Source organism: Sander vitreus, chromosome 8 (assembly GCF_031162955.1).
Source record: "Sander vitreus isolate 19-12246 chromosome 8, sanVit1, whole genome shotgun sequence".
NCBI classification, from domain to species: domain Eukaryota; kingdom Metazoa; phylum Chordata; class Actinopteri; order Perciformes; family Percidae; genus Sander; species Sander vitreus.
In genome coordinates, this window is record NC_135862.1 from 8,614,042 (window position 1) to 8,640,886 (window position 26,845).

At 40.7% G+C, this 26,845-nt stretch overlaps 1 protein-coding gene across 12 annotated transcripts in view; it reads right to left on the reverse strand.

Moving 5' to 3' along the window:
- The window catches only part of LOC144521944 (unconventional myosin-IXAa-like), a 147,903-nt gene that overhangs the window by 25,121 nt on the left and 95,937 nt on the right, over positions 1-26,845 (reverse strand). For all 12 annotated transcript variants that reach the window (XM_078256648.1, XM_078256641.1, XM_078256639.1 and 9 more), the window contains 12 exons: positions 24,809-24,943; positions 13,548-13,669; positions 11,188-11,329; positions 8,798-8,993; positions 7,134-7,253; positions 3,574-3,649; positions 3,024-3,167; positions 2,055-2,094; positions 1,813-1,935; positions 1,187-1,267; positions 932-1,042; positions 43-165 (listed from right to left, as the gene is read on the reverse strand). In XM_078256648.1, coding sequence (XP_078112774.1) covers positions 43-165; positions 932-1,042; positions 1,187-1,267; positions 1,813-1,935; positions 2,055-2,094; positions 3,024-3,167; positions 3,574-3,649; positions 7,134-7,253; positions 8,798-8,993; positions 11,188-11,329; positions 13,548-13,669; positions 24,809-24,943 — 1,413 coding nt within the window. The remainder of the gene's footprint in view (positions 1-42; positions 166-931; positions 1,043-1,186; positions 1,268-1,812; positions 1,936-2,054; positions 2,095-3,023; positions 3,168-3,573; positions 3,650-7,133; positions 7,254-8,797; positions 8,994-11,187; positions 11,330-13,547; positions 13,670-24,808; positions 24,944-26,845) is intronic.

Below are 26,845 nucleotides of genomic sequence, written 5' to 3' on the forward strand. Positions count from 1 at the left end.
GCAGATAAAATGGTACACCAAAGATAAATCTATAATCCGTACCATGGTGTTGCCCACTTGATACCCAGCAGGTGGGAGGTGGATCCGTCTGAAAAACTCCCTGATGCCTGACTTGGTTGGGCTCGTGCCTCGAGGCAGAAGCACATGAAAGTGATGCACAAAGTCCTGCAACATGGTGTATGTGTGGTCAGTAAAGCAGTTTTAGATATGCATGAAAAGATACATACAAAGCAACAATATAGTGGCCTTTCAAACATGGAAATAAAAATGCTTACTATGCTAACTAACTGCCCAATGCTACAAATAAACAATATGTAACTAGGGCTGAAACTAACGGTTATTTTCACAATGATTAATCTGCCGATTATTTTCATGATTAATTGTTTAGTCTATGAAATGTCAGAAAATAGGGAAACATATCCATCCTAGTTTCTCAAAGTCCAAGGTCTTGTCTTTAAATGTCTCGTTTTGTCCAAAACCCAAATGATAATCAGTATAATATGATATAAACAGAAAAGATATGGAAATCGCTGTATTTAAGAGGCTGAAAATGGCTCTTTCTGCCATTTCTTAAGATTATTTTTGGGGCATTTTTGGCCATTATTTTTGACAGCCGAAGACATGAAAGGGGAGAAGAAGGGGGAATGACATGCAGCAAAGGGCTGCAGGTCGGAGTCGAACCCAGGCCCGCTGCGTTGAGGAGTAAACCTCTATATATGGGTGCCCGCTCTATCAACTGAGCTATCCAGGTGCCCTGTTTCTGCCATTTCTGCATGAAAAAATACTTCTAATCATATCAATTATCAAAGTAGTTGCAGATTATTTTTCTTTCGATCTACTAATGAATTTGTCAGCTAATCGTTGCAGCTCAATATGTAAGACTAATATGGCATTGACTAATTATAGATCAGCTGCAGTAGTAGAGGATTACCTGGAAGGTATACTTGATGCTGTATCCTGATTGTCGGATCCGGACGGTTTCCAGCATACCTGTGTATCTGAGCTGTCTGAGCACCAGGCTGTCGTTGAAACGCAACGGCAGCTGACGGTGAGAGAGAGAGAGAGAGAAAAAAAAAAAAAAATAGAGAGAGAGAGAGAGAGAGAGAGAACCACAGGGTGAATATAATGAAACGGGAGTCAGCAGTCAGTCGTTAATACATCTTCTCTTAAGTGCAGCAGGAATTACCTTCTCAGCGTTGGAGCGAATACATTTGACAAAGTACGGCTCCGATTGATCAAGAGTCTCCATCAGCTTATTGAGGGACGCCTGAACACACACAAACACAAACCGGTAACGTCACATCCTCATTTAACGTAAAGACAAAGGCAGTGGTGGAAAGTAACATAGAACCGTTACTCAAACACTGTACTTAAGTACAATGTTGACGTACTTGTACTTTACTTGAGAATTTCCATTTTATGTACATCAATCTATCAATTAGTATTATACATATAATAAACATGATTCTGAAATGGGGCCATTCTGCATAATGAGTACTTTTACTTTTGGTACTTGAAGTATATTTTGATACCAATATTTTTGTACTTTAACTTCAGTAAAATCTTGGATGCAGGACTTTTACCTATTGCAACACTGGTATTGCTACTTTTACTTAAGATAAAGATCTGAGTACTACTTCTAACACTGGAAAAATGCCACTTTTATGTTACAAAATAAGACAACATTTATGATTCAATATTGAAATCTTTATCGCCATTTCAGAATAGTTGATAAGAATTTGTATAAAGTAATGTTAATCACATCACAATTAATCCAGTGATCTTCCAGCAGGGGGCGATGGCAGCACTGACCTGGAACTGTGCGCTGATGCTGGGCGGTTTCTTCTTCTTGTGCAGGTGGAGCAGAGACTTGGTGATGCGGTCGTGGAGCGTCACGCTGCTCAGGTAACGCAGAGACTTCACGTCCAACAAGTGCTGCATTCACAAAACCAGATAATATAAGAAGCTGTGTCTGTGAGCTGATACCTGTATCAATCTGTCTTTGATAACCGCTTCTGAAGATGTTGTTATGTTGTGACGTGTTTGTGTCTTACCTTGGGAAGGCTCGGCTTACTTTTGACGTTTTTGTTCCTCCTACAGGTGAGAAATATAGTTTTTATGAAAAGATATTAAAATAAAAATTCAGGGTATGAAATTACCATTTAAAAGAGCACGTACATTCATCAAGTTGGGCTAATTTTTGCAGACAATTTTTTTTAAATGGATAGGGGGGAACTAGAGATCCCCTCTATTTTAGTCCACGTATGTTTCTTCCAGGGCCGGCCCAAGACTTTTGGGGGCCCTAAGCAGGATTTGGTTTAGGGACTCTCCACATTGTAACGTGTTGCCACTGCACTTGGCACTAAACCAACTTGTGTATTGTAAATATTAGTTTAAGCACTCATAATGTACAAATAAGCATTTAAAGACTAATGTGAGACCAATTAGCAGCAACACTGTCTTTAAATAGACCGGCTCTGTTATAAGCTCAATTGTGAGACATTTCAAGCGCTCTTGGGGGCCCTCTGGTAGCCATTGGGCCCTAAGCAGCCGCTTAGTTCGCTTCGGGCCGGCTTTCTTCCTCTGAATACAGTGGCTATACTACACAACCCAAAAAGCAAATGGAAAGCTGGAATCCTGGATCGGCTATTTCTCATGCTCATTTCCACTTCTACCAGCTAATAGAGGTAAGTACACGTTGCTGAAAGGGTGTGACAGGGTACATATGCTGGGGGGAAACTCCTAAAAAAGGGAAAAAACTAATTCCTATATCAGGACTAATATTAGACCCTGAGTGATACACACATTTTCATATTATGATTTTGAATTCATCAGTTCAGACCAACAGATTCAGTTTTTAGACAACAAATCAATAGCAAAATACTGGATAGAGTGAGTGAATGAGTGTGTGTGTGTGTGTGTGTGTGTGTGTGTGTGTGTGTGTGTGTGTGTGTGTGTGTGTGTGTGTGTGTGTGTGTGTGTGTGTGTGTGTGTGTGTGTGTGTGTGTGTGTGTGTCACTCACAGTAGGATGCCCTGAGCTCTCTCCAGGAGCTTGCTGCTGGTCGAGTTGAGGAAGATCCCATCTTCTTCCAGGGCGGGACTTCCTGTCGCGGACACGCGACCAGACCTGGAGCTGCGACCGTTACAGCCGACACCATAGCCATCCCTACAGGAGGCAGGTGGGGGGAAGGAGAGAGATGGAGGGAGGCAAGGAAAGATAGAGAGAGGGAGTGATATTCAGTTAGGTTCAGCAGGACTAATTTGAGACAATGTTGCGTGGGGGACGACACGCAGCAAAGGGCAGCAGGTCGGATTCGAACCCGCGCTGCTGCAAAGGACTCAGCCTACATGGGGCGCACGCTCTTACTGGCTGCCCCTTTTATGAAGATTTTCCAAGGACCACACGACACATAGAGAAACAAAACAAATGAGATTTTTCCCTATCCAAAGTTTCAAGGATAGAGGGTGTTGTAAGCTGCGCAGATTTTAAAGCCCCTTGAGGCAAATTTGTGATATTGGGCTGTATGAATAAAATTGACTTGACTCCGATACTTAATTCTGGTGGTACTCACCAACTGGCCTTCTCATTCAGGGCGTTGGTGCCTTGAAGATCTGACAGAGGTGTGCGGGGATTCTTCCTGGTGATACCTGGACGGCAGGAGAGGAGAATAAGAGACATATATGATTTAAAGCTCACTGGATTTATCTAGTAATTCATCCCCGACCACAGCATGAAGATCCACCTCTCCCATCACTTCACCTTTACCAACAACCACCACGTTTTGTACAGAGCTTTAACTCATATCATCCCAACAGCCTCCCTCTATCCCTCTCTTATCGGGATATCTACCTTTATCTACCACTAAAGCTACATGTTGCTCTTGTCTTAGACTGGCTTTACTTTTCCCCAGTCAGCCCCAAAGGGCTTTTTGTGTGTGTGTGTGTGTGTGTGTGTGTTTCAGTGGTTTTGACAGTGGGACGATGGAGACGTTATATATGAAAACAAGCAGCTAATGAGCCGGGGGTTTCCAGTTTACATTTGTGGTTTTCTCTTGTAAAAGTTTAAACTCACTGTTTTTACTATGCCATAACTTATTTTAAAGAACTGAGGTCAACTTTGTATTCTGTATACTTTAGTAAAGGTGATTCCTGAAGCTGTCAAGATACTAAATGGAATTAAAGGAATAGTTCCACATTTTGGGAAATGCGCTTGTTCGCCATCATGCAGAGAGTTATCATCCTTATGATTGTACCATAACTATGAAGTGGCGACCAGCAGCCAGATAGCTTAGCTTAGCATAAAAGACTGGAAACAAGGAGAAACCGCCTGACTCTGTACAAAGATAACAACATCTGACTATCCAGATTAAAAAAAAGAATGGTTGAAACTGATGCGGCAGAGGCGGAGAAGAGTATTTCAAAAATGCTGTATCCTACATTTCCCATAATGCAACTTGATAGTGTGTTTTCATTAGAAGCAACACGCCTGGTAAACTCCCAAATCTTTCAAACTCCACGCCATCCCTTTGTGAGACAGGATTTCCGTTTATAGTCTCCAAACCCAAGGCGAGATAACCCCTGACGATATCAATGGGGTTATTTTTTTTTTACATATTTCTCCAGAGCCACAAAAGACATCATACAATTGTTTTTTACAGGCTAAGGAGTATAAATCATGACTAGTGCGCTGGTGTTAATGAAAATATGTGGAGTTTCCCTTTAGTGATGGAAACTCTGGGGAATTTCCTTGGAAATATCAGTTAAATTCCACCGGAGTAATGTGTGCATGAAAACAAAGTCCTGTTTTACAACACGAGGACACGTGCCAGTGGGAGGTTTGGGCACACTCAGCCATACATGTACGAACAAATTTGTACACATCTGAAATGTGTGACAAAGGACAACCAGAAAATCTGAGGGCATCATTAAACCCTGCCGGTTCCCATGAGCGAGATTCATTTGTCTGATCACTCATGCGTGGGAATAAGTCTCTGCTGTTAGGTGAGTCAATCGGACCAGCGCTCCAAATGATCCAGACGTCTGATTTCCAATATCTTATTAACAGCTGTAATAAAACCAGCTTACTGAGGCTGAAAATCATCAGCGATCCCTTATTCTCAATTTGACCACCAACGCCTTTTTCAATACAGCCTGGAATTCATTTCTTGAAGAGAACGGCTTCTGATTGGAATTTTAAAAAATAGGACTTCTCGCTTCAGTTCACCTCGATTCAACAGACCTTTATCGACAGGAATCCATCCCATTATAAACCCCATTAACAGGGAGCACCTTTCTAATACTGCCTAAATGAGTTGAGGGTTGAATATCACTCCAAAGTTTAATTAATGTATCTAAAAATGTAATGTTTAAGTCCAGTTTAAACCATAGATACGTTTTTATCTCCTATGGCAACCATTTCTATCACTAAAACTGAAATCCCTCCCACAGAACAAGGGTGTAGACCCTCCTTTCTGTACAAGCTTGACAAAGCCTGGACTGATCTTCTGTATGGTTGATTCTTCTTCTCTTTTTTTTCTTCCTTTTTTTTAACATGTTTGTCTGTTTATTTCCATTATTTAATTTTCTGTATTTACCCTCATTTATCTGGTTTACTTTTATAAGGATTACTTTCCCTGTTGCTGCAATGGTCCTTTGGACAACTTTGTATTATTTGTGAAAATGATAAATAAAGTAAAAAGAAAACACACAAAAAACACATAAGTTGATCCTAAAGAAAAGAAACTATTTTCTAAAAAGCTCCTAACCTTAATAACTTAAAGAGGGTGCTAATCTTCACCAGTAAACACAATGTATTACTTTTCCAAAGACATTGTCACTACAACTATCACTGTTGACCCAAGAAACATATCAACAGAACTTGAAATAAAATGTCATACATGTAGTACAAAAAACCCTCACCAATCAATTTGAAGGGGAGAGATTATAAAATAGGAATATCTAGTTTATTGGATGGAAGCTAATTATATTTCAAGTGTATTTCAGTTACACTGTTTTCCAACTTTGGAAAACAACTCCGCTGACTAATCCATTTTGAGTAAAACATAACGTCACAGTCGTACAGCGGTTACCTTAAAGTGCTCATATTATGCTTCTGGGGTTTTTCCCTTTCCTTTATTGTGTTATATATCTTTTTTGTGCATGTAATAGGTTTACAAAGTGAAGGGACTTACCGTCTCCAACAGAAAACACTGTTCACAAACTGCTCCAAACAGCTCTGTTGTAGTCCAGCCTTTACTTCCGTGACGAACGTGCGTCACTTTGTAACACACGTTATAATGCTCGCCTAGCTGCTAGCATGGCACGCCCTCATACTCTGCTTCTGACTGGCTAGTAGTCCTTACCTAGGTACTGCACATGTGTGACTCCCAATAAAGATGGAACAGAAGTGAGATGCCTCACTCTGTAGATAAAACAGAGTAGCTCAACACACAGGGTGAAAAGAGGAGCTGCGGGAATGTGCAGTACAACAAAAATATGGTGTTTTTTTTTTTTTTTTTAATTAAACCATGTAAACCTATCCTGATATAACCTCTAAATACAATTATAAACCTGAAAATGAGCATAATATGAGCACTTTAATATTTTCCTTCATCCCTTTCACGTCTGTTTTGTGTGCAGATGGCCCATTAATATTTTAAAGGGAATCTTTCCATGTTTGACTAGCAAAAGGATAGCCTGGATAGCTACCTATGGATAGATAGGTAGACGCTCCTCGACGCAGCGGGCACGTTCGACTCCGACCTCGGCCCTTTGCTGCATGTCATTCCCCCTCTCTCTCCCCTTTCATGTATTCAGCTGGCCTGTCAAATAAAGGCCTAAAAATGCCCAAAAAATTATCTTAAAAAAAAAAAAGAAGTGAAATTTGATAAAAATACGGAAAAATGTGTGGAAATGAGCTTGAAGCAAAAAGAGTCTGTGTTTTCACGATTTGTTTTTTATTCACTGTGAATGGCTGGGACTGACCTGTGGCTGTCCACTTTCTATCAACAGAAACATAATCTGAGATGGACCCTGTTCACTGAGAACAATGTCCTCCTGTGGCAGGAAACAGGAGACCTTTACCATCCGATACAATATGGCGCAGAGTCTTGAGGTACATGGAGTTACTTACTGTATTTCTCGTCTTTGCATCGTTGAAGGATCTCGAGGCTCCTCTGGTGAACCGGGTGGTGAAGGAAACTGAAGCTGTCGACAGTTTTGACAACAGAACAGGAAACTGCTGCATCGTTCCCTAAAACAGAGAGGAGGAGGGCAAAAGGATGAGAAGAAGAGACTTAATGAAGCATCTACATTTTAGAGTAGTTTTATAATAAAAAAGACACAAAACATGAAAATATAAATGATAAATAAAAAAAGGAGGTGAAAGGAAAAGTAGGGCGAGAAGGTGAATTAACAAACAGGAGAAAAGCAGCAGAAACAAAACAAAAGGATGACGAGGAAGATAAGAATTAGAGAGAGAAGGAGACAAATCCCTCTGAGATAAGTCAGTGGTGACATTTTGAAACACTCTGCCCTGTAACACTCCTCCCAGTTTGTGAAAATAAACATTGCAGAAGAAGATCAAAACCTCTCTTCTTCCTCCTCCTTCATCTTCAACAGCAGAAGCACAACTCCAAAACTCCTCACCTCCTCAAACACACTCCGTTGTTGTTGTTGGCGCAGTTAGAACGAGAGCTTGGACATCACAGGATGAGCACAGCTTTCTTTACAGTAATTAACAACACAGTTAACGTGTGTGCTAGTAAGTGTAGAGTGAAAAAGTTAAGATCATCTATTAGTATATAAACACTAAGCAGTCATGTACTTGGGAGATTAAAAAAACAGTTATTACTGTTTATGACTAAATGCAAGAGTTATGTATTTTGGGTTCAAAGTGAGGTTCAATCATGTAAGCTAACATAATCAGGGCTGCAACTCATGCATATTATTATTTCGGGTTATTTCTTTGGTTTACCAGACTGTTTAGTCTTCAAAATGTCAAACACTAGTCAAATATGCCCATTGCAGATCCCTTAAACTGTTTGTTTTGTCTGACTAACGGTCCAAAACTCAAATATATTTCACTTACAATGATATATAAAACAGAGAAAAGAAAACAATCATCACATTTGAGAAGGTACAGAGAACAGCTTTTTTTGCTTTGTGAATTACATAAACAATGCATTAAATATTAAAACTGTTGATGCGGGTTCACTTATCAATGAATAGACTAATTGTTTAAGCACTAAATATAATAAAATAAATAAAATATAATGTTACAATATAACAAGTGATGTCATCTAATTTTGGACTAAACAGAAGGTTAGTTTGGTGTTTATTGTTTAGAGATGGGAAAAAACAATTTTTTTGATTGTATTTTGTCTTCTTGTGTAGCATGAAGACTTTGCTTCAAAGCATGATTATTTATAAACTATTCATAAAATAGGCATCAATCATTAGAAACAAAAACAAATGTTTATTATTTAAGTGTCAACAGTCAAAGCTAACGTGCTTCATCAGGACTGTGTGGAAAAAATAGATTTGATTGGCAGTAACTAAGCAACCCACCAACTGTCATCACATTCCAATTCTAATGCTGTATCCTGATTGGTGCACAGAGGTACATGACATCAGCTATTTCTAACTGAAACCAGAAAATAAAGGAAAAACACGTAAAATAACTATAATACTCATAATAAGAAGCTGATTCAGAATATAGGTTTTCAGGGATTTTAACCTTTAAGCTGCTGCCACGTTTAATAGTATATTATATTGGACTTGAAGACCTTTCCTCACCAGTTTTTTTGTGGGTGTGTCTGCGGCCAGCCTCCCTAAAAGCCACCAGGGCTCTGAAGTAGGCTCGCAGCACGGCCCAGCGGAAGGTCGCCATTGGGTCGATTCCCATCAGGCTGCAGATGAAGGCGTTTTTGCTGCTCTTGAGCAAGGCTACGATGTCAGGACGCATGTGGTCAGTGTTCTTCTCCCTGAAGTCCTGGACGAAGGAAAGACACGTGCATCCAGACAAGCGTTAGTTACTCCACTGAGGACTGAGTTTGTATCATTATTAGACACAGACAACCATAAACAGTATGTGCTTTTTTCACCTATTGATATTTTCTCATCAAAATGGCAAATTTAGCAGTTCACATAGTTTACCGATTTACATGTGAAAATATGATGGCTTTATACACGCTAAAAGTATTGTTTTTTTTAAATGGAGTCTGGTGAGTTTAGCGCTAGAGACTTCAGAGCTGTTTCTGGTTAAACAGAAAGGTCTCAAAGAGGTTTTATAAAGTCTATCTCTGAGGGATCCTTCCCATAATGTTTTCAGACACTTAGAATATTAATCTGAGCCTGTCAGTGGCAAAACAGCACTTTTGTGAAGGTAAATACAGGTTAATAGGACAATTGTTGTTGTGTCACTTAGACACAAAAAACATAGGTTGAAAAACACGGTAGTAACCCTTTAAGAGGTGCTGATTGGACAGTTGGTAGTTGGTCGATTTTGGACAGAGCCAGGCTAGCAGTATCCCCCTGTTTCTTAGGCTTTATGCTTAGCTAAACTAACTGTCTGCTGGCATATTTCATTTAATTTAAACAGACAGAGATGAAAGTGATATGGATCTTCTTATCTAACTTTCATCAAGAAAGTACATCAGCATATTTCTCAAAAATGTCAAACTATTCCTTTAAGCTTGCTATGGAGCTGTGAAATAAAAGGCAAATATCTAAATCATCAGCTTCTGAATTTAATGGTCATATATACAGCTATAAAGTTAAACAAACTGGAAATATATCATTCATTCATATATCATTTTCCTTCTACTTCTTCACATTAAATATGAGGTGCAGAAACGCTTAAGCACACAACGTTAACCACCGTCTCTTCTTCGGCTTCATGTGTCTGTAAGCAATTAAACACCTCGTCTGAAGCTGTGCTATGATAACAGAGCTATGAACTATAAACCCTTCAGCATTTTTCTCTCTCCGTATGATTCGAGTCAGCTGTGCGCTCACTACCGAGCCACCGTCAGACACATTTCACGACTGTGGCTCTCGCTACACAATTCACACGAAACAACTCCTTGGCTCTCAACAGATATGGGATACCGTTGTACGTCCACGATAACCAACAGTTATGGACTTATATTATACAGTCAAACAACAATATGCTCGCCCCGTTCCAGCACATGTGCTTCTTATCAAAACGCAGCTGGAAAGAGAACAGAGAATTTGATTTAGCTGAAAAAAATAGGTTGACAGAACAACAAGTAGGTCTGCTGCAGAGTTTCATAAAGCTTTAAGTGACGCTTCCTTTATCTGTTCAGAGATTTGATTTTTAGGCTTTTACCACACACACACAGAAAAGTTCTATTTAATTTACATTTTAGGAATTAGGAAAAGATCCAATCCTGATTTACAACACACACCACACAATCTTCACTTCTGTTAAAGAGCCCTTTTTTATTTTTTCAAGGAACTGATGGCTAGCATTCACAATTTTGTGAATAAAGACATTCTTTCTTCGCAAAATTGCCGCTAATTGTGACGGAAATTGTTCTTTATTAAGTCACCCAAAGGAAGATCAAATCAGACAACAGTGGATACAATTTGGACATCCGGAGCTCAGTTGTAAAACCCCCAAACAAGTTTCCTAATCTGATTCCAGCCACTGTAGTTTTGGCATCAGCATGATGTCTTGGCTCTTCAAACCAGGTAATAACAAACGAAAAAGCATCTGAATAAGCATTAATCCCAACTGCGGTTTGCCTTTGCTTGATTTTGTTCAGCTATGTTTCTAAACATGAGCGACTGCTGGAAAGAGATGTCAACATGTATCTCCTTGTACCCACAGATCCCTGATAGATCTGGGTCTCTTTTTTTTCTTTTTTTTAAACTGGTTTTAAGCTTCAGTTTGGTAAAAGTGTGTTATGTTCTTGAAAGATAATAGACTCACATTTTTGGGTGCCTTGATTCGGTTATTAGAATGTAATAGTGTAGAAAAAGTAAACGCTTCACAGATATTCATTTGTGTTACTAACTTAATGTACTGGAGGATGCTTTACACACACTAACCACATTATATTACAGTTATCTGGTGTGTTTGAAACAATACAAACTCATTTATGTGCATTCTCACATGTAGAAAAGCCCACTTACAGTACTGACACACCCGAGCATCTCACCTTGACTCCGTACTTGACTTTACCAGCGTAGTGTGTGATGATGAAGGCGGGCTCCATGACAGCGGGGAACTCGATGTAGCTGTTTCCGTCATGCTGACGCTTGAACTTGTCCAGCAAGGTTTGATTGGAAGCCTGGGGGAAACTAGAGGAAACATGACTTTAATAAGGCGCAAGTTTAAAACTCAAATCATGGGGACTTAAAAAATAGAAATCAAAAACTCTAAAATGAATCATTGACTTTAGATTTCATGCCCAACAACACCTTTTGTTTGGGAAACTCTTTGGCACTTATTTTGCAGCAGTCTTTTCTTTCTCTCCAGGAAAAAGGGGAAGCTAAACACAGTAGCACACACAACCAAATCTACTTTTGACCACAACGCAGTGCAAATGTAGCAGCAGATGATTGTGCAACTCCTTTTCCCTCACCCTCAGAGGACTGTCACAAACTTAATGTTGAGGTTTAAACTTAAACAACATTGCAGCACATCTACTTGCACATTCTTCTTTGGTGTTTTCACCTTTGCTTCACTGACATTTTACCCGTTTACTACTAACCTCAACATACCTAAAGGGATGTTTCACATCATCTAAAGCTCTCCTCCCTACACCTCTGAAACACACTGCTGGCTGAGCTATATATCCGCAGGGATCTTAAAGCTTGATGCTGTTACTGTAGAAATGAACCCCCACACTCGCCCCCTATCCTGCAGTAACCTAATCCACTTCTCCAGAGGCCCCGAAGCTCCACTAACTGTGAGTGATGAGATCTCTAAGCGTCTTTCTTTCTTTCTGTGTAATCATTTAGCATGAAGCTCCTTCCTGTGGCAGCATAAATCCCAGGAGAAACCCTGTTCCCCCTCATTTTTTCTTCAGAGATCCCCCTTTGACCCTAATTCTCAAAAGTGGTCCCCCCTGTGTCACACACACACTCGCACACAGACACACTCACGCATCTGTGAGTGTGTCTGTGTGCGTGCGTGTGTGACACAGGGGGGACCACTTTTGAGAATTAGGGTCAAAGGGGGATAATGAATATATATATATCTATACACAAATATATACACACCATTTGGTCCATTCCAAGGATCATTCGATCCAGATGAACCAGATTTGCTGCTAAGTGGCAAGATAGATGACAGCTAACATGGATAAATATGGCTGTGTGTGTACCGCATGATGTGTTTTTATGCGTGGGGGGGGGGGGGAGGGGGGTTGATTTATGGACGAGAAAGATGCAGAGGCAGAGTGCTGACCTGCAGGAGGAGAGTGTTTCACAACAGAGAAGGGAAAGAAAAACGTGATCCAGAGATGCTGGCGGAGGAATAAGAACTTCTGCGTTATGCTTTAGTCAAGCTCTGGTAGAATTCCAAGTGTTGGTATCAATCAAGCTAATGAGGAAAAGTCCTGCACAGGGAGCAGTTTGTCTCCTCGATTCACCAGTCGGGTGCTAAAGGGGCTTGTGCAGGTTGATATCAACAAAGTATGCTACAATGAAATATGTTTTGCTTTCCACAACATTTAGACAAGCTTGGGATGTAAATTATAAATTATGTAAATTATAATAATTTCTGCAGGTTTTACAAAGTCAAATGGTAGACCTTTATGAATGAAATTTGAGACCTATATCACGACATAAAAGTACAACGAAATGCAGAGTCACAAAAGTACTTGCAAAGTACATAACCCTGTATAAAACCCTGTATACATATGTCTACTATGGCATTAGAAACCTACACAAGGATTAGACTTAAACCTTTTCAAACAATACTCTTCTCTCCAAATGGTTTCCTTCAAAAACTCAAACCCTCAAACAACCACCAATAATCGAGTGTATTTAAAAAGTACAGGCTTGATTTTTCAAATAAAATACTCTTTGCTTATGTGCTTATTGTTTAGAGTTCATTTGAAATAGTGGAAATGTTGTCCCGTGGAGCTAGAGCAAAGTCAGGGGGTCACTAAAAACATTGTCTGGGGACCGTGAATATCAACAAATTTCATGGAATGTCAAAAAAACAACCACCAATCATTTGATCTATTGTCAGAGTTCTCTGGGTTTCTTGAAGTGTTTTATAATGGACTTGCCATGCCTAAGAAATCATTACATTTACGAGCTTATTAGACTTCAGGGAAACATGCAGAGGCGCTAAATCACACAGCTAATGCCACGTATTTAATGAGATGACTGTTTTAACCGTTATCGAGTACAGTAACTACATAGATGAGATGGATTAAGGATCTGTCTGATTCAGCCCAAAGTGTAATTTAGAGGATTCCAACCATAAGTACAAAACCTTCTTTTAAAGTTATACGTCAAACTGCTGCTTCCGAAACTATGAACTCTAATTTAGCAGGTGGCGTACTTGCACTCCTCGTCCAGCAGGTGGAACAGCGCTGTGGGTTTCTTGCTGATGAGGTTGAGGCAGCCGCTGTTGTCGATGTACTCGATGTTGTGCCAGGTGATGCCCTCTGCCCTGTACTCCTCCTGCAGGGGGAAACACAAGGAAGGAAGACTTCGCGTGAGTAATAAATACGTCACGAGCAAATTAGTTACAAGTTCTGTCAAAGCTGTGACAGAGAAAAGGGCATCATGTTCAGGTTACTTAATATTTTAACTTTTACCTGAACAATACTTGACTTAACACTTTTCCGGAAATCTTGACGTTCACATTCACACAACTAAAGTAATAGGGGTGGTACGGTTCACAAAATCCACGGTTCGGTTCGTATCACGGTTTTAGGGTCACGGTTTTCGGTTCTGTACGGTTCTTGTTATTTTTTCTTTTAATCTTTAACACTCCAGAAATATACTTCAGCATATGATATATAGCTAAAATTAGCATATTGAATGCATGTTGCACAATACATGCACACAGTGGCAGTTCTATCTATTGTTTTATTTCCGCTGTCATCATAGGCAACATGAAATCCAAAATGTTCCCACACACGCTAACGCATCCTCCAACTCCGGGCAGCCTTCCTCATCGCTCCCACTTGACATTTCTGCATGTGACGTGACCTGCAGCGCTCCACACTCCACCTGAGGAGCGCTCGGCGCCTTTTGAAATCTGACGAAAATCTTTTAAACTGACCTTTGTCGATCAAAAAAGCAGACAGATTCAGCAACTGTATGGCCTATTTCTGGATTAAAATGTTTTCAGAAACACTTTTCTGTGAACTATTTTCGTAAAATACAAGATCGTATTCAGAACAAGAGTCTGTTTTGAAATTCGGGAGCAGCAAGAACCACGTGACGCGTTGGTCCAATCAGCTGCCATGTGTTGCGTTCTTCACTCTCATCCCCCTCGTCGTTTATATACTGTCTATGGTCGTTTCCAGTAAGTGTTTTAACATAGGTGTCGAAAGTGGGCACTACGGAAGTAAGTGGTTAGTGCACATTAACAGTGTACTGACGAACCGTGCGATGCACACACGCTCCGAACCGAGACATGCGAACCGAGCGGTTCGGATGTTTTTTCATGAACCGTACCACCCCTATAAAGTACTAATGTCATCTAATGTTTACACCGATACAATCTGGGGGTCGGTGTCTTTCATGAGGACATTTTTATTATATCTTCAGTGGAGAGGGCCGTCTTTTCCTTACTTTTTTCAGCACTGAGAGATTTCGACAACTATCATGTAGTCTATATCCACGACTTTCCACTTCCGGGATTGGTCTGTTGGTTGGTCCGGATGTCACTCTTTTCGGCCGGATGTCCGTTACCTACCGTTTTCTTTGTGTTGGAATTCTAAACTCCGGTGGATTTTTGAGGACTATGGTTAACTGCCTCTCACCAGAGGCACGCTGACTATTATAACAAGAAGTAAAGTGTGTCTCACAAGCGCCAGAATGTATCATACTTGTGCATACTCTCCACAGTTCAAAACCAAAAAGGCCAACCACTGTTTATACAGCACAAAAAAACTAAATCCCCACGATGAAAACACCTGGCTACTAGATTCTCAGTTAAACCACAGTCAGTTGGTAACGTCTATGCGCCCCCAGGGGCCAATGACAACTGAAGTATATGACCCATATCCTTTTACTACCCCCTATGGGAGAAACCAATGAGAGACACCAGTTACAATCCCAATGCTAGCTGGGAGGAACAGTGGGGGGAAAAAAGTGGAGGGGGAGGTACTTAGTTAACGTTCTCCTCTCTTTGGAAAGCTACTGCTGAGGTACATTTGAAGGTATGTAAACAGTTCCTGCAGGTCACAGTGTGTCTTACTGTTGGACTGCTGGAATAGAGCATGCACACTCAGCAAACCAAAGCACAACACTAAAACTTAAGGGTCAGCAGTGGCGAGGCAGGGAGCCTAGCTGAACAAAAATAGAAGAAAGGGAGGGTGTCTGTTTCAGGAAAATCAATAACAACAATGATCAAAGCACTTAAAATGGCAGCCTCGAGAAGCTGCAGTGTTCTTTACATCCCCCAATACCAAATGATGGAAAGAACAACATACTGCTAATGCTGCTCTTCTTAGAGCGTTGACAGTAGTTAGATAATGTATAAAGCAGTTGGATCATTACAAACAAAAGCATGTGCAACGTTGACGCTTTACACTGATGTTTCTTCAGTATAAATGGCAAAGGTCGAAGGGCGTAACAAAAAACAAAGTCTCATCCTATGGGTGCCATGAATATGCCCGCCAACCATTACCAATTTTCAATTGTTATCATGGACAAAGCTGTCTTTGAGGGTAATTTGTGACCTGATGCTGGCGGTAGACAAAAGCAAGCAATTTACATAACAGTTTTCAAATCAGAAGTTACAAAGAGATTTACAGTACAAAGAAAAGAGAACGGCAGAATAGCAGACAGAAAAATCAATTAAAGCTGCAAGCAGCATTGGACGGGCCCTCGCACCTCCTTGCACGTCGGGGTTACTGGCGGACGATGCTCCATGCGGCCATGCTTTTGCGCAATCGTCGGACACAGCGTGCACGGTGGAGTGTGCGCTGTTTGAGATGGTGTATTGCAAATGTTGTACCAAGTGTAGGGGGCGGGCCAAACCATGACAAATGACAAAGGACCTCTCTGCAGAGTTCAGTGATACCTCACACAACAGTCTACCTTAAACGGTGCAAAAGTCATAAAAGGGGGTGTGGTCTGAGTACATGGGCATGGGTAAAGTATAGGGGGCGGATCAGTATCACATGTGGACCACACATAAGGCTGATTTCTTGTTGCCAGCAGGGGGCTTTATGACGAAAAGTCAATTTTTGTTTATAGATGTCCTCAGGCCTAGACCCTTGTCAATCGTGAGAAATTTCGGCCAAATTGGACAACGTACACCCAAATTACAACAACTTCTTCGTTCATTGATAAATGCTCAAAATGGCCGCCACGCCACACCCACACCATTGGATGAAAACTCAAGCTTTTAATTACTTTTCATCGTTAAGGTCTTGAGATGGCATAAAACGAATTTGAAGTCGATCGGATAAAATCTCTAGGAGAAGTTCGTTAAAGTATAGCACCTTGACTTTTAGGTCTACTTCCTGTTGCCACTATGACTTTAAGTCAATATCGGCCTGTAGATGTCCTCAGGGTTGGACTCTTATGAATCTGTGAAACGTACTGCAGGGGCTCAATTTTTAAAGTGTTGTAGGGGGCGTTAGAGAGCCATTTTTGCACGCCTATTTACGAAAACCATTTAAATATAAAATTTTTCAGCAGGCCTGATTTTTCACCGGCCGCAAATTTTGGTGAGTTTTTGAGTATGGAAAGGTCTCCAAAAAGGCAATTCATTGCGCGAAAATAAATAAATAATTCCTTCAGTTTCAATAGGGCTTTCGCCGCTGTCGGCACTCGGACTCTAATTAAGAACAAAAACAAGGAGATAAAGTGTAAACCACACACTTTAAAAGTTATAACTAAATAATGAATTATAAACTAAGAAAAAGCCAAAGAAAACAAAACAAGTGGGTTTTAAACTGCTATTCCAATTCTGTAGATATATTAGAAAAAATCAGAGGAGGTCAGAGGAGTCAAGAAATCATTAGGAATCATCTTTCAGAAACGTAACAACTTAACTTAAAAGTTAACAACAATACCAAATGTCACGGCAATCTAGCCCAAATATCAAAATATCCTGCTATGGTGAACAGATGAACCTGCATCTGCATCCTAGAACTAGCTTTTTGATAATGAAGGAAACAAATGAAAAACATTCTGACAATCAGTTTGAACCCAGTAACTAAAATGAGAGTCAAGTATTCAAAGCAGAACTGGAAGATACTTTTACACATGCAACATTCGACATCTGTCTTCTCCTCTTTTTTTAGGCTGCTGAATCACTGACGAGGCATTCAAAACATGTGTTTGTTTGGTTTCACTCAGAGGTTGCAGCAGATCCAGCGAAACAAAAACGGAGCCATAAAGAATGTTGCGTGCGTGTGCTTTTGTTAAAAACTCATCAAGCCGAGCACTCACAGATAACTGACTCAGTTTATCTGGCCGGCTTTGTTATGTCTGTGATCAAGTTTTTGAACACTTGTGTTGACTCACAAAGACAATTAGATGCAGCCACACTGATAAATAGATAGACATGCATCATGGTTCACTCAACACCAGAATGGCTGAGTGGCTGCTAGCGCAGTTTCATCATTAAGTGCCAGACATGCCAGGTTCAGAAACTAACAAACAGCTGCTTTATGAGCTCTGATCTCACCAGATGTTATTGTCTGAACTGAAACTGAACTGACATTTTTTTTAAATTAATTGTTTCAGTAATTTTTTCAAGCAGAAATCAAATTTAGCTGGTTCCAGTTTCTCCAATGTAAAGATTCTATTCTTTTCTTTGTCCTACATGATGGTGTGTGTGTGTGTGTGTGTGTGTGTGTGTGTGTGTGTGTGTGTGTGTGTGTGTGTGTGTGTGGAAGGGGAGTGGGGGTGATATTATTGTCTTTGTTTTTATTAAGTGAAGCACTTTGTATTGCTTGACTTTTGTATGAAAATTTGCGACACAAATAAAAATGTATTGATTGAGTAAACTCAAACTCTTCATGCCACTGTACTCGCTCTGCTGTAATGCTCTTTTTATTTCCATCTTTATTTTTAATTTAATACATACTGTGTACATATACTTATATTGTTTATACCTATACTTATATTGTTTAATATTCCATTTAGAGAATGTGTGACATGTACCAACAACACCAAAACAAATTCCTTGTGTGTGTTAAAAAACGTACTTGCCAATAAAACCCTTTCTGATTCTGATTCTGATTCTGGTTTATTCTTTTCTGGCCAGGCTGTTTTAGAGCAGTCCAATTACAGCACTGATGTAGACTCAAAATGGCAAGTGAATGCAACTAAAGAGCTGGTAAAATAGAAAAAGCAGCAGTGCTCTGGACCCTGAGGGCTGACTATTGGAGTTTACAGGGAACGGCGACATTAAATCAAAACACTGCAGCAGATAGGAGAGGTTGGACTTCTCTGAGCTAACGGAGGAGACACAGTAAGACAACAACAGAATAAAATCTCAGAGCACACAACACACTTTCCATTGAAAGTGGTTTCAGTCCTGTCAGCAGAGACGACAAAGATGAAGCCCAAACTGGAAGACTTTACGTACCAAATACTTATTCTGACAATTCCTGGTTTCTATTAAGGCTTGCTTTAAAACTTGGATGCAAATGTTGTTCTTTTTACTCCAGTGATGTCCAACATATTTCTAATTAATAATTTCAAGATGATGTCCCCTTCAGTGTCCCCAATACTCCCCCAATAATTTGCAAAGCCGCAATAAATTAGGTGACACTATATCAAGAGAGAGACACGACAGATACACAGACACAGATGTATTAAAAAGGAAAAAAAAAGAAAAGTCAAACCAAAACCAATCTGCGAGAAATAAAAGCTCAAAACCGTCCTGCTGTGCTGAAGAAAGCAGGGAGTTCTGTTGTGGTCGATTTGTGGCTGTCCCACCATCCATTAGTCTGCTCTGTGTCTGTTCTCTGCTGGGTAACGCAGCACAGCTTTCAACCAGGCCTGAATTGTGTTGAGCTGTCAAAGGTGAGGGAGGTTTGTTTGTGTTGCTATCTCTCTATTTTTCCTTTCTTTTGTATTTCTCCCTCCCTCAGCGCCCTTCTCTCTTGTCATGACAGCAGAGTGTTTTTATTGAGCAAGGAGCAAGAGGAACAGCGGTGCAATCATGAGAGCTGGTGCAAGTTCTGGTGGTTTAAAAAGAGAGAGAAACTGACAAAGACACAGATACAAGAAGAAGACATGCTCTGTGAGTTTTGCTTTTTATGATCCAGCTAGAAAGAGTTGGATACTGTCGACCAGCGTGACAGTGATGTGAAGGAATGAGCTGGACTGATGGGAATAAGGGTGTAGAGTGCGGAAAACCTGCATCAAAACATCAACATCGATTTCCAGAATCTATGTAGAATAATCGCTGCGTTATCAGTGTGATCATTAAAGATATAGGACCCTATCTTGCACCCGGTGTGGCGCAGCGCAAAGCCAGACCCAAGTGTCTTTGCTAGTTTAAGACCGACGCAGTTGTCAATTTCCTGTCCAGCGCCCACGTCGTTTAAATAGCAAATGCACCTGCGGCCATCTTTGCGCCCATGGGCGTGCTGGTCTTACAGGGAGGTGTGTTCAGGTGAATTCTTGGTGTATTGCTATCTTGAGGCAGCGGGAAGCGATCGCGCCATTGACCAACAAAAACCTGGTCTAAAGTCAATAGTGCAGCATTTCATTGTTATTTTAACAGTGAATTAGTAAAATGTGCCTAGGCTTATGCACAGCGCGCTCACACTATGCTTGTTACACACACACAGGGAAGTGCAGCAGCACACAAACACGCAAAAGATTACAAATAAAAATAATATTATAATAGCAATGTGCCAAGGTACAAACGCGCCTGGCTTTTAAAGGGAATGGGAGACGACACTCTGACTGGTTTATTGCATGTTACGCCCAAAACACACACCTATGAATTAATGGAGACACTAAGTACAACCCCTTTTGAACCATGCGCCCGGTGCACAGACCCTTTTTTTTCGCCGTCAAACTAGCTAAAGTGGATTTGGACACGCCCTAAACGCACCTGCGCCATGCGCTTCACGCCGTGCACTTAGATCGTTAAAATAAGGCGCATAGTATGTGATGTTAATCCAATACACTTTCTGTCAAATTCAGTGAATATCTCCTCACGGTCACCTAGCTCTCTATTCTCTGTGTGCGCTGAAAACAAATCCGGTGTTAATACACAGCCCTGGCTGTGTAAATGGAAAACTAACAGAAAGGAGTGCATGAGCCACAAAACACTATTCCAGCCAACCGGCAACAGGGGGCGACAGTTGATGGTAGGGGGGAGGGGGGAGGGGGAGAGGCAGCATGTGAATGTGCCGGCCAGCCAGTAGTTATCTGTCCGTGAATCTGGGGGGCGGAGCTTCTGAAGGACAGGTTGTATTTGTTTGGCAGTTGAGTTCAAATATCAACAATCTTTGCGCAGCATTGCTTACTGCACCTTTAATAAAATAAAGAGCACATTTAGTTACAATCTTGCCATTCCTATTAAACATCCTTTAGAGAATCCCCCGGCACTTATTTCTGCATTTACTGTTGGACAATGAAGTCAATACCAGTGGGCAGCTGGAGTCTCCCCTTCTATCAAATGAAGGTAAACCGGGTCACGTTTTTTATTTCTTTGCAGATATCTCACGAGTTAAACATGATACCGTGTTTGCCTAAGGCGGTGGCTGTCGTGTGTTTTCCTACTTTGATATACCGTCCTCCTCACACAGAAAAGAAACCAAGCACCAATTGGCATGTTGAGTGTAAACACTAGACTCAAGAGTCAGACACACATCTCCCTGAGGGTTAAGGTTGGTGTGGTCCGATTAGCATTGGCTGCTGTTCCAAAGGTAAACACACACGCTGCTGATAAGACCAACTGATTGGTTGGAGGGGAGTGAAGCCCGGAGGAAGGAGAAGAGGAAAATCCCCCTGATGGAAAATCACCTTTCAAAGTCAGAATGACGGACAAAGAGAAAGTGGTGGTTCACGCTTGTAAAATTTCATTGATTTGGTCTTCATCAGATTATCAGATAAGTTAAGTCAAACTTTCAACTGAATAAACAGTATCTTCTCATCCTAGATACCTTTACGACACCTTAAGCTGGATTTATAAATATGACGTAGCCGCTGTAGGCTACACCATAGCCGATGTGCACTCCCTTATCAATGTGGATACATGTCAGGGCTACAAAGATACTGCGTGGAGACCGCAAGAACAACTTGGGCTGCTTGTGTTTCCTCCAACAAATTTCTGATATTTGTAGATACTGTACTATATACCGGTACAGGTGTTGGTTGAGAGTTAAGGATGGACTAAACATGAGAAAGTTAAAGCAAGTCCCTCCTTTTCTGTAACACATATTTAGATAAATCTTTTCTACTGCAAACCTTCTGCTCACTGAGATCACTGTGAATGAAACGACATGACCCGCTATTGCACAGAATAGTCTCATATTTAAAATATTTATATATAAATATAATTAAAGCAACAACAAAAAATGTTTGCAGGCAAGCAGAGGGACCAATCTGGAGATTCAAAGCCATTTCCTTTTCATTTAAATTTTCTAATAAATTGGTAGTAAACTCACAAATAACAAAAACTACAGCATCGTGAGTACTGTGTAGTTTGGTGAATTTATGTAAGCCAGGAATGTTTTCATATCTTCTAACCGAGTACCAGCAGTTATAGGCTCAACGTAATGCAACAGACGGGGTGTGGAGTGCTTTCTCTCCTTGTGACGTCAAACTGAGGGTAGAGGGGACCCGTGGCGTGAACTGCACAAGTTTATTCAAACAAACACAAAATCAGTAGAGATCTGGCAACCCTCGATCAGGGAACTAAACCAACCTGCCTCAGAGGGGCCTCAGAGGGGCCCCAGAGATCAGCGCCACCTCAACTGTTCTGTCAAATAAACTCAGGAGAGGCAGAAAGCCAGAGGTTTGGACGACCTCAGTGATTAAAGGATAATAAACGTGAACTCTGTTGGAACAATATTGGGCACCGTCTTGTGAGGGCGTTTCAGCAGCACTTTGACACTTATAAGTTGAACATAACACAGAAAAAAACCTTCAAGTCAAAACAGAGATAGCCTCGAGGAGACTAACACAAAAAGTCAACAATTTACAGACCCAAAATGACATTGTGTAGGATGTCTTTTGTATGTTTATTAAGATGAAGTGCTTTCTCAATTACCTCTGTTTGGCCCCTGATTGAAACACAATCTTAAACATCGGGATTTGATTCAGCACAATGCAGTTTGTGTAAACCCAAACTTGCTTATACAAATCTGTGTTGACAAACAAAATAACACAAATTATTTCCATAAGTGTTTCTGTAAAAAAGTCTCTCTGAAAAAGGTTAAGTGTGCGGGGATTGACAAAAATTAAGATCTGTCCATTGACAGATACAGTTGCATTCAGTACTTGTCTTTTCGGACATTATCATGTATCATCTATATTGATTCTGTTGTTAGGGTATCTCTTTAATGTCCAGCCGGGGACAACAGATAAAAAGCTCCTGTCTCATTTACAGTTTACACCATGGGTATATATATATATAAATAAACAGGACACATAAAAGAAGTTTTGTACTTTAATCTAAGAAGTAGTTTTTCAGCAAGAGCACTTATTTCCTCATAAATACTGTATATATTTTAAGAATGTGTTTCTATTGTCAAGCTTTGATCAGTTATTTTAACTTTGTCCTTGTATGACCATCAGCTTCAGTGGAAAATCTAGATGTAAAATTAAAGCCCCAGGGTGCTGAACCGTAAATGTGAGTCTACAAAACCTTGTTAGTACATGTTACATTTTGCTCTGTGTGTGTGTGTGTGTGTGTGTGTGTAGACCCTGAGGCCTAACTGTCAGAAACAGATAACAGAACCATTAGTGCATCAGCAGTCTGTGATCTTCATTGAGGCTGAAGGGACGAGATTGCGCTCGTTTACTAAAACATTGCTCTTTTCTTTCCCCCACTCTGTTCCTCTTCTCATTCAGCCCACAGCAATGGGCCTGCCTGCTAAGTTGCCACGACCTATCAGGACTCAGTATAAGGGAGACGAAAGCCGACAGCTTCTGTGACACAGTACAACTGATTAAGACTGAATAAATGAGCATAATTAATACATAACAAGGGATTAGTGGTTCAGTAATAGTCCTTTTGAGTGGGAGAGAGAGGGTAGTTATGATGCTGACATCTCTCTGATCACCACAGCAATTACAACGAGGAGAAACAATGATGAAATTACACTAGAAAAGAAGTAAACAAAAGGGAGAGTGGGGCTATTCGGAAGCATAAAGAGTAAACAAAAACATAAAACTCTGCTTGACTTCTGCACTCTAACCCAGCCGGTCAGCTTCTTCTGGTCATGCAGCACTTTTCCTCTGACCTTTTACTTTAATGGATGTGCATACTAACTTAACCTAGCTACATAATTACAGCTGCTTGTACTGTAATGTCAGGGGGAACGTGGCTGTCCAGCACAAAGCAGTATAAGGGAATATACAACTTGCAAAGACTGGTTGCTTGCATAAGTGCGGTAAAACAGTCTGGTAATGTTAGTCTGGAGCCACTGACCTAATGAATATTTGTGTATGATAAAAGGGGTTTCCAAGCCAAGTAGCCAAGCACTAAATATGACTGAAAGTTTAACTAGATCACTTGTAGCTTGCATTTATGCATGTGGCAATTCTGCTACTGAAAAAATTATGTTTCTTACAGTATATTCATAGTTACTATAACCATATATTATAGGGTTGGCCCCTCAGAATGAAGATACAAGAGTCTTGTTGAGGGTTGCTAAGGCTACCAACCTACACATTAGCAACCTGTAGTGATTGTCGGAAAGCATCATGTTAAATGTAGAGATTAAATACATATAATAAATACTAAATGCAGGTTGAGAAATCATTTGAAGCCTTAATCATAAAATAGATAGCAGTGATGAAGCCACGTTTTCATTGTTCATTGAAAAGCTAGAAAGACAACTGTCACAAATCATTTTTATGATTGCACTCTGTCAATAAAAGCAAAAATACTTTCTACCTCCCTTTAGTAAAAACGTTAAGGGGAGACTTAAAGACTCCTGTCCTTAGCTTTTAATGAAAGTGCATGGACAGCATTACAAAAGCAGCTCCTCTCTCACAGTGTGTTAAACCATATTGTACTGCGCTCAGAGCTCTCCACTGAAGAGGAAGTCGTCTATTTTCACCAGTTTGACGTAACAGCAGAGTCAGTCAGGAGGGCCTATTCATTCCTCCATCAGTTGGCCCATCAATCAAAAGCACAAGGGCGTGTTTAGAGGTGTGTAACAGCAACAATAATGTGACACCACTGCATAAACTCACACCATCACAATACCAAGACACACTGTAGCAGATCACGTATGAATGTTTGAGTGTTGCCAACATCACCATAGAGGCAGTAAAACACAAAATGCAATGAGGTGTTATCAGCAGCTGCAACAATAATCATTGTCTGGATGGTGGAGAGGGAGAGGGAGAGGGAGATGGAGACAGAGAGGAGAAGAGGGAGAGGAGAGGAGAGGAGAGGAGAGAAGAGGAGAGGAGGAGAGAACACTCTACCTGCTCTAATTTGAATATGTGTTGGTTGAAGTAGTGCTGCAGTCGTTCGTTGGCGAAGTTGATGCAGAACTGTTCAAAGCTGTTGTTCTCATAATCCTCAAAACCAAATATGTCCAGGACTCCTATCGACAGAATCTGTTGAAAAAGACAGACAGTTTAGTTTCTTTCCGTATTTTACACATTTATGGGATCAGGATATGAAAAGAATATCCTCTGGTAACAAAGTTAACGTCAGTACAAATGTTTGATTCTTTATTATTATTTAGATATATTTACTTATATTGTGTTTCTTTGTTAAAACACATTCTTTAAAGTTCCAGTGACTCCGTTGCCCCCTGAGTGTCAGTAAGATTCATGACATCATAGATTATTATTATGCACCATCTGAAGGAGGCGTCCACTCAAAGACTGCCTTTCATTAAGAAATGGACTGTAAAAGCTGTGTCCAATTTAATTTAATTCAGCAGTGTTTTATTTCTTTCTGAAGGGCTTTTTTTTTTTTAAACAGCACACATACACACACATACATAGCTGCATATTTAAACTGTTATCTGTACATAAGAACAATGACCTTGACAGAAAGTGCAACCTCATCGACCCCCTGACAGCGCAGAGCGAGCACACACACACACACACACACACACACACACACACACACACAGATGGTGTCAGTGCCAAGGGAGGCACACACACTGCACTGGGACAGCAGAGGACCAAAGGGGGTAAACTGAGCTGAGGGGAACTTGATGCCATCTGCCCAAATGTTCTTGGCACACGCACGCACACGCACACACACACAGAATGATCTGTTTTCTAATCCTTTAGATGCCTCCACAGGGTTTGACTTGCCAGCTGCCACTCCAACACACACACACACACACACACACACAGCGGAATTTTCATATCACATCACTCCCTGCTTTTGAGAGGATGCCAGAAAGCAGGGAATCAAGTCTTCACAGACAGACAGACAGACAGACATGCAGACAGGCAGACAGGCAGACAGACAAGCAGACAGAAGCAGGATGAGGAGCATGAGTCAGAAAATGAAGGTGAGGAAAGACAAAAAAACAAAGGGAAGACATGAACAGAATGTACAGTATGTATGTTTGCAAATTTTGAAAAGACTTCCATGATTGGCTCACAAATGGCCACGAGATATTTTTCCAAAAGAGATGAATATGTTTTTAAAGACATTAAAAGACAGATATTACTCTGTTCTGCCGCTCTTTTTTTGTATTGGAAAAGGAATTGAGCTCTGCCTTTTTTGATTGCACGAAATTGAGAATGAATTTAAAAAAATTAAATAATAAAAAAAATGCCCTTCATGAGTAAAATAGACCTTTTTCACAGTGGACTTTTTGACTTGTCATACTTAGAAAGTAGGGGTGGTACGGTTCACAAAATCCACGGTTCAGTTCGTATCACGGTTTTAGGGTCACGGTTTTCGGTTCTGTACGGTTCTTGTTATTTTTTCTTTTAATCTTTAACACTCCAGAAATATACTTCAGCATATGATATATAGCTACAATTAGCATACTGAATGCATGTTGCACAATACATGCACACAGTGGCAGTTCTATCTACTGTTTTATTTCCGCTGTCATCATAGCTAACATGAAATCCAAAATGTTCCCACACACCAGACTTATACGACGCTAGCGCATCCTCCAACTCCGGGCAGCCTTCCTCATCGCTCCCACTTGAGATTTCTGCATGTGACGTGACCTGCAGCGCTCCACACTCCACAAGAGTCTGTTTTGAAATTCGGGAGCAGCAAGAACCACGTGACGCGTTCGTCCAATCAGCTGCCATGTGTTGCGTTCTTCACGCTCATCCCCCTCGTCGTTTATATACTGTCTATGGTCGTTTCCAGTAAGTGTTTTAACATAGGTGTCGAAAGTGGGCACTACGGAAGTAAGTGGTTAGTGCACATTAACAGTGTACTGACGAACCGTGCGACACACACACGCTCCGAACCGAGACAAGCGAACAGAGCGGTTCGGATGTTTTTTCATGAACCGTACCACCCCTATT